Below are 17,066 nucleotides of genomic sequence, written 5' to 3' on the forward strand. Positions count from 1 at the left end.
TGCACCCCTATGGAAAATATGTCAGTGAAAAGGCACAAGAGAACTCTAGATTGATCCGGAAATGGAGGTGGACTGATGTACATCTAAAACAGTGCTTGAACAGAGAAAATAATAGAGACAAAGATGTTTAGACCTTTTCGAGCGAATCGTGGGAGAGAGTTATTATCATATAAGGACTGAGTGGTAGTTTGGCTAGAGAGGGAGGACACAGAGCCAATCAGGGAGGCGTAGGGGACTGAATTACTGCTCAAAGCTGCAAAAAGTAAAAGCCAATTGGAAATGGGAAACAAATTAGTAACAGTAGTAGATCACCATAATCAATCAATCTTGTACATACAGGCACTTCAGACATGCACAAAACAGAGTCTGGAAACTCAGCTAAGGTGTTTAGAGGTCCAATTACACTACAGTAAATGTAAAGGACATAAAACCAAAGAGATGAGACTTCTTGTATACATGATGAACCTTACTAAATGACCAGTATAAAAAATATCAATAATTAGTTCATTCATTCACTGTGAAGGACCATTTTTTCATTTTTTATTTTTTTTCTTAAAGATGCTGATTATCCAGTACTTTTAAACTGATCTTATTTATGTGCTCCTCCACATGCCAGCTAACATTTCTAAAGTGAGAATTCATATTAAACACTTTGCACAAATTAAAATTTGATGTAAAAACTTTTTAATATGAAAATAAAAGTACTCAAAACTTCTGAAACTTGATATTTTTGATCACATATAAAACCCCTTTCTCCAGGATTTACTTTAGACATTTATATTTAAGCACTTTTGAACTTGCTTCAAGTGTGTTCTACTAAGATGCTAAAACTAGCTATTTTTTAAAAATGAACTGCTAGAAAACTTTTGTGATGTAATCAGTCTGTGAATCATAACAAGCATCATAATAGAATATGAATGAACATGTTAAGATCTCAGTCTACCTCATGTGGAAGCACCAAGCTCCTAGTCGACTCAAAACCCCACCCAAAACACAGGTAAGTACTTATTTTTTAGGCTAAAAATAACAAAATACACTTATTTTCTGACAATTCTCCACATAAATCAACATATGCTACAAAAACACAAAGAATTTCAAACAAAATACAGTTAAAAATTCAACAGGTTTTGTGGCATGCTACTAAATCATAAGAAATACCATGCCAAATCCATGCTTTAACACTTTCCTTACGGTAAGAAATTAAGAGAAAGAAACACTGGGGTGGAAAAAAAAATCTATAGAAAAAAAAACAAAACATGCAAAACACAGTTGAAATTGCATTTATAATGAGCATTTATTTTCAGACTTTGTAGAAAACTGTCAAATTCAATTGATCTTACACAGCCTAGTATAGTAGCTTTCTACAAGAATTAAATTAAAATGTATATTTAAATTACCATGTATAAATATCTTTTGATTGGCCTGCAGAGACTTTAAAAGCATGGGGTACCATGCATGCCAAAATTTTAAGGCACAGCTGGGAAAGTAAGGTCAGAATTTTCCTGCAGTCTTTATCCAGGCATTATATTTGCTCAGCGCAATTCTTTACCTAACGGAAACAAGTGGATGTTTTTGCCTTGTCAATAGTGTGTTAAACTAGGATTTTGTGTTATTGTCAATGTTTTATACTAAGGGCTTTTAAAAACATCTGTGTAACATATAAATCTGGACATATATGTTGACTTGTCCACAATAAATAAGAAATTAATTAAAAAAGAAGTATAATGAACATCTGCTAGAATACTATTCAGAGGAAATGAAAATGGAATATACCATTTTCAGAGATATTTTTATAAGAAATGTATTATATTAAAGACCTAAATCAAATTATTGCTCTTGTATTTTAAATGTTCACTTATTACATACTTTTTTTATAGTCATTTACAAAGAATGCCCTCTTACATACCAATCCAAATTAAAATATTGTCCCATTATAGAAAGAGGAGGGAATCAGTAATGGTTGATACTTTTGCTTATCAGAAAAAATAGAAACATACCTAAAATTTGGACTTGGGAAATTGAAAAGATGAAAGATGGCCCTGATTTTTGTAGGAATTCACTATCCATGAAAATCTATCCAGGATGCCTTTCATGTATTAGACAAATCACTGTTACTTTAAATTTTCTGTTAACTAAGAGTGATCTTGCTTACAGAACTAAACTTACAAGTTCCGGAGAAAGACGTTACTCTGAAATAATTGTCTTAAAATAGTTACACACATGCATAAAATACTGCAAAATGAAACAACATTTATTCCAGACTAATTCTAAGGCGGATTAATTATTCTGTATCGAAAGTAATTCATCTTGTGTATCAGACTTAGACATGCCAAAATTCCCAGTGTACCAAAGCAGAAAAATCCACTCTCAGTGAGCTATAAAAGATCTCTACAGTGAGAAATAATGTGAAAAGTTCTCAGACCCTGATCTGAAAATTGCTTGGCTCATTAGAGTGTTACAAAATCACTAGTTAATATCCAAGGAAGAAAAAAATTACTTTGGAGAGCAGCAGAATCTTAAAATCCACCTTTCAGCTAAGCTGATTTTTACTACCTCTAGGTTTACCTCTAGGTTAGATAGTAAACAAGTGAGAAGTCTTAAATGTTGTTGTTGTTGTTGTTGTTTCTTTGTTTTGTTTTTTGCGTGCTGAACGTAAATCTCACTTAAGGTGCTTAAATCCTCAATGTGAGTCAAGTTCACACATGTAAAATACATGTTGGAACTTCACTGTGAGGAAGCTATTCCCCTTTGGTTTTGCCATGGAGACAAATGTCAGTTCTTCTTTCAGCTTATCACCTTGTCACGACAAACAAACTGTACAAAGACCATGGGGAAGAACTTTCCTCCTAGAACATGTGACTAAATCCAGACATCATGTTTTCCACCTTTGTTACTTGTACTTTTTTCCTATGGAATTCAGGTCTAAGAGGTTCATGAGTGTTTAGTTATCAAATTAAAAAGCAGAATCTTCAATTTTGGGCTGCAGTAATTTTATTTTATTTTTTCTTGTGTATTTCAAAGTACCTTACTAATTTATGAGATAATGAGATAATTGTTTAATTGGCATCCAATTAGCCAACTAACTTATAAACTTGACGCATATTACACTTAAATGAGAAGAAAAAACAGCCATTTTTCAAAAATTAATCAATTCATTTCTTCGGCTGATTGGCAGATTGAAGTCTTTCCTCAAGCCTTAGGTCTGTCATAACCCACTCAAACCATTTAACATCAATTATTCTCCTCTGTACAAAGCTGCTCTTCCTCATCCATGGAACCCTTTGTGAGGGCTTAATTATTACTCCTTCTCTGTCTTTACTCTCCCACGTGGCATAAAGAGTTGAAATTTGTGCACCTGGGTGATGGTGTTAATCCCATATTTTGCAGAAAATTGTAGAATGGGAAGAACATGACTATCTCTCCCTCAGCTACTCTAGTTACAGAAGAATAACAGATTCATAAATGAAATTCCTTATGCAACTAAGAGATTGAGTATTTTCATGTTTACTCTAAGAAAACTTGGCACAGCTGTGACCCACTCACTGGCATATGGACTTATCTATAAAATGTACATTTTTTTTGGATTACACATATGGACATGGGATCTTGTTCTTGGATGTAGAACTTTGGGTTATATCAAATGTCAAGACAAAATGTCAGTTTTTTGGTTTTGTTTGTTTGTTTGTTTGTTTTTCCTATGAAGTTGTTCCACCTACTGAGAATTAAAGCCAGAAATGAGTTTTACCCTTCATGGACAAAGTAAAATAGGAAACTCTTTAGGCAAGTAAAAGATCAGAGAGGAATGTAATTTCGTATTGACAGGACAAGAAAAAAGTGATAAGAAAGCAAGATATTTTCTGTGCTGGTAGCTTAGAATGTGGATTTTTATTTTATCTTCATGTTCAAGTGACAATTTTGTTAACAGTACAACATTAGTGTTGCCAAAATCACTGCAAGGATATTGCTGAAGATAAAATACCACTTCCTAATAATTTCTTTCAAATAGCCACGCATAACTAACAGTATTGAGAGTATTTTGCACTAGTAGTTAGAGCTGCAAAATTAGCATAACAAGGGATCATTTTTCAAGTTATTTTGATAGTTGTATCTGATTTTCTCTTCCTTGAACAAAAAATATGATTTCCAGGATTTTTAAAAAGAGCATGTTAAAAAGTCTTTTACGGGATTACTGCCCTGACTTTTATAGGATTGTCTCATTCTCTCTCATAGAGAGTGTTTCTCTCTTAGATTTCTCTGAGATTTGTATCTAAGATTCGTAGGGAAAAAAAAAAAAAAAGTAATAATTTGATTTCTGTGTTATATATATTTTCTGGTAATTGAATCCACCATTTTGTGAAAAATATTTAGAGCAAGGAAAGAGATCTCAACAGAAAGGACTGTAGTTGTTCTGCTTAACTAGCTACGAAGAAAACTGCCAGCTTCCCAAATGAACTACAGTGTTGAGAGGAAAAGTATACATCTCTCCAGTTCTTTTTTGATCAATTAGGTGCCTCAGCTACTAAAGAGCATTCACTGCACATTCACTGTACTGGAACAAATCAAGGAAAAGCTAAGGCAAGCCTCAGAATATTTCATTTTCTACCTCTGCCATATGCATGTACTATGGATTTTGGATCTTTATGCCCAGTTTCACTGTTCTGACAAACATAATTCTCAGGAAGTTTCTGTAAGTAATTTGCAACAGACCAAGACTGTGTGCAGCCATATTGCTAACAGAAATGAAATCTGCTGGAATAAAACATTATCAAAATTAAGGTAATTTTGAAAATAGAATATCTATTCATAAACTATCAATAAAAACTGAATACTATATTAAGTATTTATCTTATGTTTCCTGTCTACTAAACTAGAAGGTGTTTAGGGAAACAATGCTTCATAAATATGTGTAAATGGCTAATAAAATATTTGAGTGTGTTACTTCTAACTTTCAGAATCCCTGTCATATTATTTTACTTTTGATCCATTCTAACATAACTTTATTTAAAAAGACCATTAAAAGGAATTAAAAGGACCATTTCTCTAGATAACCTGTCTTATCTGCATATTACATTTACAGTGTACGAAAAAAAAAAAAAAAAAAAAAAAAGGATATTGATGGATTACTTGATAATGCAACAGATAAGGGGGAAGCTTACTTACAAATAGAACATATATACAAACAACTATATAACTACATAGTTAACAAAGAGATGAGCATTTACTAATAATTTTCCAAGGTTCTTAGGTTTACCTTGTACTTTTAGTGCATGTACAGAACATACATGAATTGTGAATCTTTTCTGCAGAACAATAACTCTATAATTTAGGCTTTTTCTATAAAAATAAAAATTAAAGAACAATCTCCAAACCTATCAGAGAAATACATTGGAAAGCAAACAAACAAACAAACAAAAAACCCAATACTTATAAGCAATCAAACTACACATATTTTAAACAACCATTCTGTTTTGTAACAGTGCAACTAATCAGAGTCTGTGAACACAGAGCCCTTGGTGATATATTACTACCTCTCACCTGGAGTTTGAAAATTAAGTCGTCGCAGCTCCACAGGGTCTGTAGGATGGTGAGAGGGGACTTCCTTACTGTTGGGTATGCTGCTCTTTCTAGAATCAGATTCAGCCCTCTTCCTGCATGGAGACGATGAAGAAATGCATATAAGATTGAGGTGTTAAGTAGACAAATACGAGTCTGTGTCTTTAACAATAAAATTATAAAAGATGAGTTGCGTTCTAAAAGTTTTTTGATCAGTGCAAAGATAAAATAATTTTGCAGAGTCACTTTGCAATGGCAAGACAAACTTAAATACAGAAATGTTAAAGGGTAATGTCTGGGGTACTCTGCCCTCAGTCTATCCTCTAGATTGTCACCCAGGACATCGGAATAATTATCTATTACAAGGCATATCACTAAATGTAAAAGATTTCACACAACATCTATTTTAAAACCTAATTTGTTATGCTTTTATTAAAAAGTTACTTTGTCATCAGCATCTAATTATAAATTTACTATCACTGAATACTTCATCTCTGTATGGCTTATAAAATATTCTGCTTTCTTCTTGCCCTTTCAAGATGACAGAGAACAATACAGAAGACACACAGTCCTTTCACGTTCTAGCAAGTAAGAATCTGTTCTATTGAGCTGCATTTCAATTCATGCATCTGATCACACATACGTATTCAAGGTCCAGATTCTACCCAAATATTTTTTATGAAGTTAGGACTTCCAGAGAAATTTTAGTATTCTTGTCAATCTGTCTAAAATGATCTGGGAAAAAGAGAAGGAAAAAAACAAACAAACATAATCTCATCTATACTTCCATTTATCTAGAGAGAAGTAGCATCATCAGTGTTCTGGGTCTGACTGTTTGAGTAAAATGGACCCCTGTTACTTGAGGGTATTACTTTCTGCTGCAAAACATAGATAACTGTATTTCATAAAGAATTTCTAATTGGATTTTCACTCAGGAAACAAGAAATTTAGTGTTGAATTTCTTGTGGAATCCATCTTCCCTAATCCTCTATAAATTTCTGAATGAAAAAGCAAATTGGCTGAAATTCTTCACAAAATATAAAATGAATATAGACATGGCAGCAAATAACTGCTTTTCTGAAAACAGACGATTCTGAGTTTTTCAGTAGCTAAATCTTTTCCAGCTTTCTAGCATTTGGTCTAATGCATGACTACTCTACTTTTTTGCTTTCTGTTTTCTGACTCACGCACAATGTGGCAATGCTAAAACTGTTATTACTCTGCTGGGCTCCACTCTTAAAAGTGCTCTGATTGATTTCTCCCTGTTCTTGAAATAATGAACACCCGTTGTCATCCAGGGAAAAGTGGATCCAACAAGATTTCTTCCAACAAGAAGACTGTGCAAACAACTAAGCAGCAATATTGCTGAAGAAACTCTTGCCATCTGTTTTTTGAAAGTAGTATAATTTATGAAAAAAAGTTTTCTTGCTAAAAAAATCTAAAACCTTAGCACTCATATTAACTTCTTTTAAGTAAAAATAAATAAAAAATAAAAAATGCAGTTTTAAAAACAATTCCCTAAAAAAAAAAGAAAGAAAAAAAAAGGATGACTACTTGACTTAAAAAAAAAAAAAAAAAAAATAAAAAAATTAAAAACTTCCTATTATAAAGCAGCACAATGTTCTAATTTTTTGTTTGTTTGTTTGTTTGAGCATTACCACAGGTCAGGCCTTGTTTGTTTGTTTCTTTCTTTCCTTCTTTCTTTCTGAATAAAGATGAAGTAGGCAGCTATCCATTTTCGAGGAGTATTTTTACCTTTATTTTCTACTACTGAAGTCCAGGTATCAGTGGAGCTGCCCAGAGACAGCTTTCATTACCTTCCATTTGCAAGTGAGTTCTAGGCAGCACAGTTTCTCATTCAAGTATGTAAAGCACTAGAATTTCTTCTGATCAGATACATGAGTATTTTCTAAAGCAGCACACTTAGTATCCTTTTATCTTTTGTATCTTATCAGATTATACAAAGAGATAATAACAGTTTCAGTTGGAAAAAAAATCCAATCAGGACAATTCACAACACCATTTTCACTGGCATTAGCATATCAGCAGCTGATCTATATATAAGGAGTTCTATGGAGTTCTTTAGGACAATTCACACTTCTACCATAAAAACACATTCATTCAGCAGCTGCTCTTACATAAAAGAGCACTGTTTTAATTTAATGAAAACACAAATAAAAGCATATGTACATTATGCAACTGTGCTATTTCTTTAAAAAATACCTGATGTAGGAAACAATAAATAAATAATAAAAAAGGACTGTATATACTAATCTAAGTGTTGCAAAAACGTAAAATATCTTGCAACTGCCTTCATACTGACACACTATTGTCTACATTCATTTAGACTGACAGACACTCTGTTTAAGATCATTATTATGATAATTTTTTTTTTTTCCTTTCTCTCTCTTTTCCAGCTACCCCATTTCTAGGCTAAACGAAGACTAATTATTGTTCAGTTCTCACCTGTCAGGTTTACTACTCCATTTCATTGCAGCAAAGAGGAGAGAAAAGGCTAAATGTTGGTTTATCATCAGCAAACAGGTTAAACATGGTGACAGGAAGTATAAGGAATTTTGACACATAGTAAAGACATATAACTAACCAAAAAAAAAAAAATGAAATGACAGATTGGGAATCAAAGAATAAATAGAAGATATAGGTTAAATCAAAAGAGAATCTTCTGTTGATAAAAATATGCGTTATCGACATCGCTTGCAAAGTAATTCCACATTGAATTTTGAAATACTGGAAAATAGATGCTTAATTTGAGCTATAAAAAAATAATATTACATAAATAAACTAAGTGCCACTAACACTGAAAGACTGATGTCTTTCCTCCTGAAGAGAACAGAGAGACGAGAGGTGGGAGAGGAAACAGGGTAATGGGGGATATGGGAGAAAAAGAAGGAGTAGAAGGGAGAAAGGAAAGAAACAAACAAGGTTAAATATGTAAAACTGTCTCATACTAGAGAAAAAAAAAAAAAAAAAAGAGAGAGAGAGAGAAAACAAAATTTTTAAAATCACTTCACAAACACAAATAACAAAATAATAAGAAAATATGTTGATGATACCTTGAAAAGGAAGGTAATCATAAACATTTATCCTGCGAAGCATTACACAGCTTTTCAGATTGAAAAAAATGGAGTAACATATTCAAAAGTGAATTGGAAGGATTTACTATATATTTGCTTAAGCTATATGGTGCAGCAGTATAGCACTTTTCAAAATGAGCTTGAGATACTTCATCTCCAAGTAGCAGTCCCCACAAGAGGCATGTATTGCTTCTAGGCAACTTAGTCCACAATATCACTACATCTAGATAACAGTTTTCTTTTGTTTTGGATTTTGTTAATAAACATTATTTTGCATATTCTATTCCATGTTTGAACCAGCAAAAACCATATTTTCTTGAGGGCAACAATAAGACAAAAAGGAAAAGAATTAGTTAATTTACATAGATTCTTAAATCTGACTGCTTAGATTTAAGGCTAACAGACTAAAGACATACCCTTGAATAATTATCTCCCCTAAGACCTCTGTACCATTCTTATAAACGCTTATAAATACTCAACTTATGTCTGTCCAAGCCAGTTCAATTTGCAGAGATGTCAAGCATTTTTTTTTTTTTTTTTTTTCCTTACTGTGAGGTTAGTCAAACAATAGAACAGGTTGCACACAATGGTTAAGGAACTTCCATTCTCAGAGATACTGAAACTCACTTGGAATTTAAAAATGCTGTAGCTGAGAAGCGGCCATGAACTGTCTTGAGGAGTATGACCCTATGGTTTTGTGAATCTCTAAGCATTTCTGCACACAGAACATTAATCAGACATTGTCATGTTTTATATTCTATTGCAGCTATATCCAATGAGAACAAAAGGCATTGTTCAGTGATTTCTCCATCTATTCCTCTAAAGTATTAAGTTTCTGTGAACATTTAGATTTATTGTGATACAAGATCCAAAAATCATTCTAAGCAGTATTTTTTCTTTGAGCTTTGAAAAAGTGTAAATGCAGAAGTAACAACTTTTATACAAGCTGACAAATAAATACTGAAGACTCCATTCATGTACTCCTAGTCTTTGTGTGACTAAAATGTGTTTCACACTAAGTAGGCAAATTATCCACACTATGTGAGATACCATCTGCTTTAAATGAATTCAAGACTTCCCCCTTAAAATGATTCTTTTAAAAATTTCAGTCAGCAGTACTCTCTGACTTAAATTAAAATGTGAAAGCAATATCGAAAATTACAAAATAGTTCCAAGTCTTTCCATTGTGGTTTCTACAGGCAAAGGGAATTAAACACAGATCACTATTATTTTAGTTACAACTCTGTACTTCAAAAGACAAACTAATCTTCCTCCCACTACCATATCTCTTAAATATTTCTCAGACTCAGAGAGATTGATTTGCAATTAAAAATAAAATGTTTCTTGTTTAATCTAATGAAAACTTCGACTGTTACAAATGTTTTGTCATTTCTTCAATAAAAAAAAAAATAAAATAAAATATTGAAATATTTTCATGAGGCTATCTTCTCAAGATAAAATGCTAAATCTCCACTATGCAGTGCTATCCCTGAACTTAAACATTTTTCCATTTTTCCATTTTTCCATGCCATTCAACCTGTCTTCCCATAAAACTCTGAAACAGATTTTACAGATACACTTAAAAAAAAAAAAAAAAAAAAAAAAAAAAAAAAAAGGAAAGAAAAAAAAAGTTCAATTCTTTAGTAGATAGTTTCAATTCTTTAGTAGAATTGAAAAATTGTATTATAGTTCCACAGGAGAAATCAGTAAGTCCCAAAAATTTACATATATTTTATATGTCATTGTCTGGAGTTCTTTTGTAGAAAAGGAGATACTTTAATTTTAATGCTTAACTATACATGGAAATTAAGAGTATGTCTCTTTTACTGCATCTTAATGGCCAGTTTTTAAAGTGAGAAAAATAGAGGGCTCACTGCTGTCTAATCAATTGGATTGGATGAGATAGTAGACAGTAATAAGCAACATCAGGACAATAAAGAATTTGCAAACAACAGTCTATCTATTACACTTCTGTACGGTTACAGACTTAAAAGATATTCTTATAAACCTAAGGTTTCTACTGGACAGTTATTTAATTTGCTTGTTTATTTAATGCTTAACAGAGAATTTCCCCTTTAAAAACCTGAAGCCAGCTCTCTATACACAAATTCAGATCATTTGACACAGTACACTTAGATCGGAAAAGCATACATGGTAGCAGAATTTAAATATTTATAAGCAGCCATTAGTTTTAGGCATCATAGCCCTTAGATTTAGCAGACTTACTCTACCTATGGAAATTATCCCTTGTACACCCCACCACCCATCAAAGACAAAGTAACAGCATGCTTTTAGTATTTCCCAATCTTCATCATATCAATATATACATATATTTAATGTACTAAGAACAATACACAAATATTAAAATTGGCTTTGTCCTTTTGAGTTACTATCTTGATCTGTTTGAACTCATTTACACTGTAAAAAACTGCTAAGTATAAATTAAGGTATCATGCAGTTTTCATGTAGCAAATTCTAAGCTCAAAGTAAGTCCTTTGAGTAACAGAAAATTACACCTGTGTTATGTACAGTGGAAGAAGTGAAGTTTGATCTGATTGTAGGACTAGTAGAAAATAGCTACTGATGTTTCTTTAATCTCTCAATTCAGAGATTCAAATTCATAACAATATACTACCAAATTAAGGTCAACTGTCAGAAGTGAAAATTGGAATTACTTAAGCAGAGATGAAAATCATACTTAACATCATCCTGTATGTAACCCCTAAATTGCTATCACTCTTCTAAAATGAAGTTTTAAAAATGTGTGCTCTATATATATTTATGCACGAGAACATATTTGCTTTACTAACGTGCAGAACGGAAGTACAATTTAAATGCAGAAATGCTAATAAAAAAATTCTGGAAAAAATGCATTCACATAGCTGTAAGGATTGGAAACTTTCAATCAGAATCTAAAATATCTGCAGTGTTCTGGGAAACATTAATAAGTACAGTTATATTTTGACATAATGAGAGTAGTGTGGAACAACACAATAGAATAATCAACGCAGCAGAAAGGTATACATGTGGTAAGAAAACTAAAAGGTAGACTTACCTTTTATAAAGAAGTATCGCTATAACAATACAGATGATAAATACCACTGCAAGAACTGGTCCTACAACCCAGATCAAGCCTTCTTCCTCATCTGTAATTGGTTGGGGATCGAGATCCATGGACACAACTGGATCAGAATATGGACTTGTTGCATACATGGTCTATACAAACAAAGTAAATTCTTCTTAACAATAAAGGCATTCATTTAAAATACTAGCCCAGATCTAAAGTAAACATACACAAAGTAGTAATGCAATGAACAGAGCAATGCAAAGCTGCTATCTTTCTTCAAGCTGGGCAGCTCATAAACTTGCAATCTGAATGCTGTGTTCTTATTACATCTTTATTTTGTGCTCTACATATGGTCTGCTAAAAAATGAGGTAACAGCATAGTCCTTCGCATAACACTCTACAGCAGTATTCAGAAAATTACGCAAACTGTTATGAAGAGATATATTTTACGTTTCATTTGGTCTTGTTTCCTACTACAACAACTACAAGAGCATCTGAGTTCAAGGTGAGAGATGGCTAACACCAGCAAAGCACAGACACACTAGGTAGTAAACATGACAGCAGTATTCATTTATTCTCTCGCCAAACATGACACCAGGCATCACAGGTCTGTGATCTCTTTCCAGCAACTAGGGAATCTGTATGTTTCATTCCCTCAATGACTGGGCTGGTTAAAGCATTTTCTCTGCCTCAGTGTCCTCAAAATATACAACAAAACAAAACAAAACAACAAACAAACAAACACACACACACACATACGAAAAAACACCCTATATTGTTACAGCGAGAAATACTTGTATTTGGCATCCGCATTTGGAGTAAGCAGAAAAATGCAAGAGGGACTGTGGTTTGAGTGTTTATTGGTGATTCTCCAATATGTAAACTGGATTTTGCTTTGTCATTAAACCTCACTGAAAAGAGCTGCATAGTAACTCTACTTAGAACCTTCCTGATGCAACACCAGAAGAATTTTCTATCTAACAATCTCTGCCTAAGAGTGAAAAGAAAACCTTTGATTTATATCAGAGCTTCCAGGAGATACTCATTTCATTTTCAAATGAAGCAATGTATCCAAAACTATACAAACTGAAACCACTTCTTCATATTTTATAATTCGGTAAAATCAATCAACACCAAACAGCAATTGTAAAATTGCATGCTGGAAGCATATAGAATTCAGACTATTAGTGCGGTAGTTCAAGTGGCTGTGTCAGAGAATGTACATCAGATGTAGGAACCAATTAGAAAGAGACCATGTTACACAGTGTATGCTAAAATCTTTACGAGCATTGACACAGTTCTATTTTTCTCTGTCTCTTTCTGCTTTATCTGTGTCTCTTTGCCTCTTGCTTTCTCATCTTCCATTTTAATTCCTTCTCCCTCTCTCTGTTTCTCACTGTCTCTCTCTCCCTTTTTTGTTCCTCCCCCTTCCCCTCCCCCCCATACATTACACACCTATTAACTCAAGCATAAATAGTACAAAACATATTACATGGAGAAGGGTGACAGCTGATTATATAGCTCACCTCAGAATTTTTCCTCAAATTATTTTCTTACTTTCTAGCAATTCACTGATAAACATGTTAGGAAATTACTGCAATTAAAAACTGTAGCTGTGTGTTCAACTTATCTTTCCATGAATCCTGCATATACAGTACTGCTATTTGATTGTAGTCCTGAGTCAACTAAGGAACTCTTTTTCAAAGACATTGAGAAAGATACTGCTGAAAAGTTCATGCCTCAGAACCTGTGCCAGTGAATTCAAAGAGCAGAGCATGTAATTTGGAAAGGATTAAAGCACAGCTAATACAAGGTGTTCCTTAGCTTTTGTTTACACACTTTAGTAGCACACCAAGGTGCATACAATGTAATTAGATTCAAAGACTTACCTGGAAATCAGCAAACATTAACTTTAGACATATACCTTAAAAACTTGAGTAAGCACTGAAGAAATGTGTTATCAATTGGGCAAGGTAATTTTGGGACTAAAATTAGTCATTAACTTACAGATTCTGAGTGCTCCATTACAGCCAACACAAAGAAGACATATTCTTGACCACTTTGCAGTTGTTTATTCTCAAAGCCACCATAATGCTTCTTATCCCCTAGTGTGAACTCCGTAGGAAGAACTTCAAAGTGAGCTGCAATATACGGCTTTAATTCAGCTTCCCTCCCAAAACGAATGCTTCTGCGTTTCCTAGCTATCTCCTTAAGCAGCTTTACAAAAGACGGAAGGGAAAAAAAGAGAGAGAAAGCATTAACAGAAATATATGTGTAAGCAATTTTAAGGTAACTTATTACCAATGTAATGAGAAAATTTAATGTATATAATGAATTTAATGAAAGTACAAAAAAGCAGTTAATCTATATTACATGTAGGGCATGCCAGTACCACTAAATGAGTTCTTGCAAAATTTTCCTTGCCATCCTTGTTAAGATACCATGTATCGAAGGTATTTCCATTACTACAAACACAGGGCAATTATTTTTCAGTGTCTGATATTCTTGCATTTCAGGTAAATAGATAAGTAGATAAAAATATAAATATAATGGAGTAACATGTGCTTTTGGTGTGGTTTTTTTTTTTTTTTTTTTTTGTGTGTGTGTGTGTGTGTGTGTGTTTTTGTTTTTGTTTTTTTTTTTTTTTTTTTTTTTTTTTCCTGAAAAGAGAGATATGTATAACTTTGTCGCCTCCCAATCCGGCGACAAATTAATGCTGCCGAGTGAAAGTACCATGCCTCCACGCACAGGAGGGAACAGATGGGACTCACACACAGTGTGTAATGCCAAAAGTCCCACACCCTGGTCTGGACCAGTCTCACCACATCAAGCTTCATATATACATATGTGAAGTTAGTCAATGAATAATGTTTTCATCATCTATATAATTATAAAATGTACTCTCTTATTTTCTGTATGGTACAATAAAACTAAGTCATATGATGTGAAAAATTAAAAGATGCTAATAAAAAGCTCAAGCAACAACAACAAAAACAAAGCTTACAATATACCTATTACTGGAATTAATTTATACTACCTATTTTTTTAACTTTTTCTGATAATTCTGAAATACAGATTATTCAGTGTACTAGCAGTTGTAATAGATGTAATAGATAAACATGTTGACACCTTTTATTTAATAATATCTGTTTTTCTCTCATTTTTCTCACAGCTGACATTAAGATCACTGAGCACTTTAGAAATACTCAGTTGCACAAAATGTCAACTTTTCAATCTAGTTAATAAACAGTAAGTGTGGTGCAGAAGCATGTGGGGAGTGGTTCGTAAAAATATCTTCCATCTCAAACCTGAAACTGACTGGCTTTTTTTTTTTTTTTTTTTTTTTGGTCAAAAGAACCAGAAATCATGTGCATTGTAATATGTTCAACATACAGTGGTTTAGTAATACGAATAAATATCAGGATCTATGAATCCTAAGGCCTCTTTTTTGCTGCTAAGCTAGAAAAACATTATCTGCCAACTTGCCACACACAACTACACCAGATTTTAACTGCATATTTTGGCTTTCAAAATGTCACTTTTTCATCTTGAATATTTCCACTGATTAACTAACTTAGAATGTACATCAGCACATTAGCAATAATATTAAAAATTAAATAGACTCAAATCTGTAAAACAGATACTAATTAACAATGGAATGGAAGCTCAACTGTTATAATGCATTGATGATTTGCTTATTAAATCAGATAAATGCTTATTCAATACCTTTTATCACTTCATATATAATGAAATATTTGATTTGATTATGAGAAGACTGAACTTTTCCAGGATTATAAGGGATGGCTTCTTAGTTCGCTAAACTGTTCCACCCATTTTTCATCTATGAAACATACTCAATGTCCAGTAAACTCATCCTGTAATCATAGATTTTTTTCAAGGTCATAAAGTTATTTGAGGCTTTTCGGCATACAAACAATCCTAAAACAATCATATACTTTTTCTTTTTAGGAGAAGGGGACAAATGTCCAGAGATAGACAGAGATAAAGAGAAAGGAGATTAAAATGAAATTTCCACTGTTTACACTCATTTAAGGCATATTCTATGTCATGGAAATCTCTATTACCTCTTCAGTCTTATGTTCCTTGTTCGCCAGCTTCTTCCTACCCTTCTTGAGATTTGTGTTTTGCAACTATCATATTAAAAATCATGATGCAGATAAAATAACCTGCATATTAATACTCCTTCACACTAGAGTGCATGTTTCAAACATGACCTATAGATAGACATAGAAACAATCTGTACCTCTCAGATCCAAAGTTAGACACTTAGATTTACAGAATCATTAAGGCTGGAAAAGTCCTCCAAAACCATCTAGTCCAACCATCAGCCCATCACCACCATACCTACTAAACCATGTCCCTCAGAGCTGCATCTATAATTTTCTTGAAAATCTCCAAAGATTGTGACTCCTCAGCAGACACTTCTAGTGCCTCACCACTATTTCTGAGAAGAAATTTCTCCTCGTATCCAACCTGAATCTCCAGTTGCACAACTCAGGAAACTCTTGTCCTTACCACAACCACCTTTAAGGCAGTTGTAGACAGCAATAAGGTCAATCATGAGCACCCTCTTCTACAGAATAAAAAATCCCAGTGCATTTCCTGCTTTTCATAGAAATATACTCTCAGCCCTCCAGTTATCCATGAGTTGGGTCACTTGGTTATAGAAGAAGGTCAAGTAGAACCTGCCTTTCAGGAACTCACACTGTCGGGCATGATGCCCTGGTTGGCCTACCCATACCATGTGATTGAACTCAAGAAAATCTGCTCCACAGCCTGCCCCAATACTCAGGTCACATTGACAGGCTTATAGCTCCCCAAATATTCCCTTCTTGTAGATGGGCGTCATATTACAGAATCACAGAATTGTAGGGGTTGGAAGGGACCTCTAGAGATCATCGAGTCCAAACCCCCTGCTAAAGCAGGCTCCCTACACCACGTCACACAGGTAGGCGTCCAGGCGGGTCTTGAATATCTCCAGAGAAGGAGACTCCACCACCTCCCTGGGCAACCTGTTCCAGAGCTCTGTCACCATCACCATAAAGAAGTTCTTGTGCACATTCTTGCGGAACTTCCTATGTCTCTCCTCACAGGGGATATGCTCCAGGCCCTTCACCATCTTTGTGGCCCTCCTCTGGACTCTTTCCAAGAGATCCCTGTCTTTTTTGTACTGGGGAGCCCAGAACTGGACACGGTATTCCAGATGAGGCCTCACCAGGGCAGAGTAAAGGGGAGGATCACCTCTCTCGACCTGCTGGACAAGCTCTTTTTAATGCACCCCAGTATGCCATTGGCCTTTTTGGCAACAAGGGCACACTGCTGACTCATGG

General features: G+C 33.8%; 1 protein-coding gene across 24 annotated transcripts in view; it reads right to left on the reverse strand.

Moving 5' to 3' along the window:
• Positions 1 to 17,066, reverse strand: part of PTPRD (protein tyrosine phosphatase receptor type D) — a 1,083,558-nt gene that overhangs the window by 85,666 nt on the left and 980,826 nt on the right. For 8 of the 24 annotated variants that reach the window (XM_072360013.1, XM_072360012.1, XM_072360010.1 and 5 more), the window contains 5 exons: positions 13,723 to 13,932; positions 11,704 to 11,864; positions 8,020 to 8,031; positions 5,536 to 5,648; positions 134 to 253 (listed from right to left, as the gene is read on the reverse strand). In XM_072360013.1, the coding sequence (XP_072216114.1) occupies positions 134 to 253; positions 5,536 to 5,648; positions 8,020 to 8,031; positions 11,704 to 11,864; positions 13,723 to 13,932 (616 nt within the window). The remainder of the gene's footprint in view (positions 1 to 133; positions 254 to 5,535; positions 5,649 to 8,019; positions 8,032 to 11,703; positions 11,865 to 13,722; positions 13,933 to 17,066) is intronic. The other 16 variants (XM_072360007.1, XM_072360006.1, XM_072360021.1 and 13 more) reach the window with 3 other exon arrangements.

This window comes from Excalfactoria chinensis, chromosome Z (genome assembly GCF_039878825.1).
Source record: "Excalfactoria chinensis isolate bCotChi1 chromosome Z, bCotChi1.hap2, whole genome shotgun sequence".
In the NCBI taxonomy this organism is placed as follows: Eukaryota; Metazoa; Chordata; class Aves; order Galliformes; family Phasianidae; genus Excalfactoria; species Excalfactoria chinensis.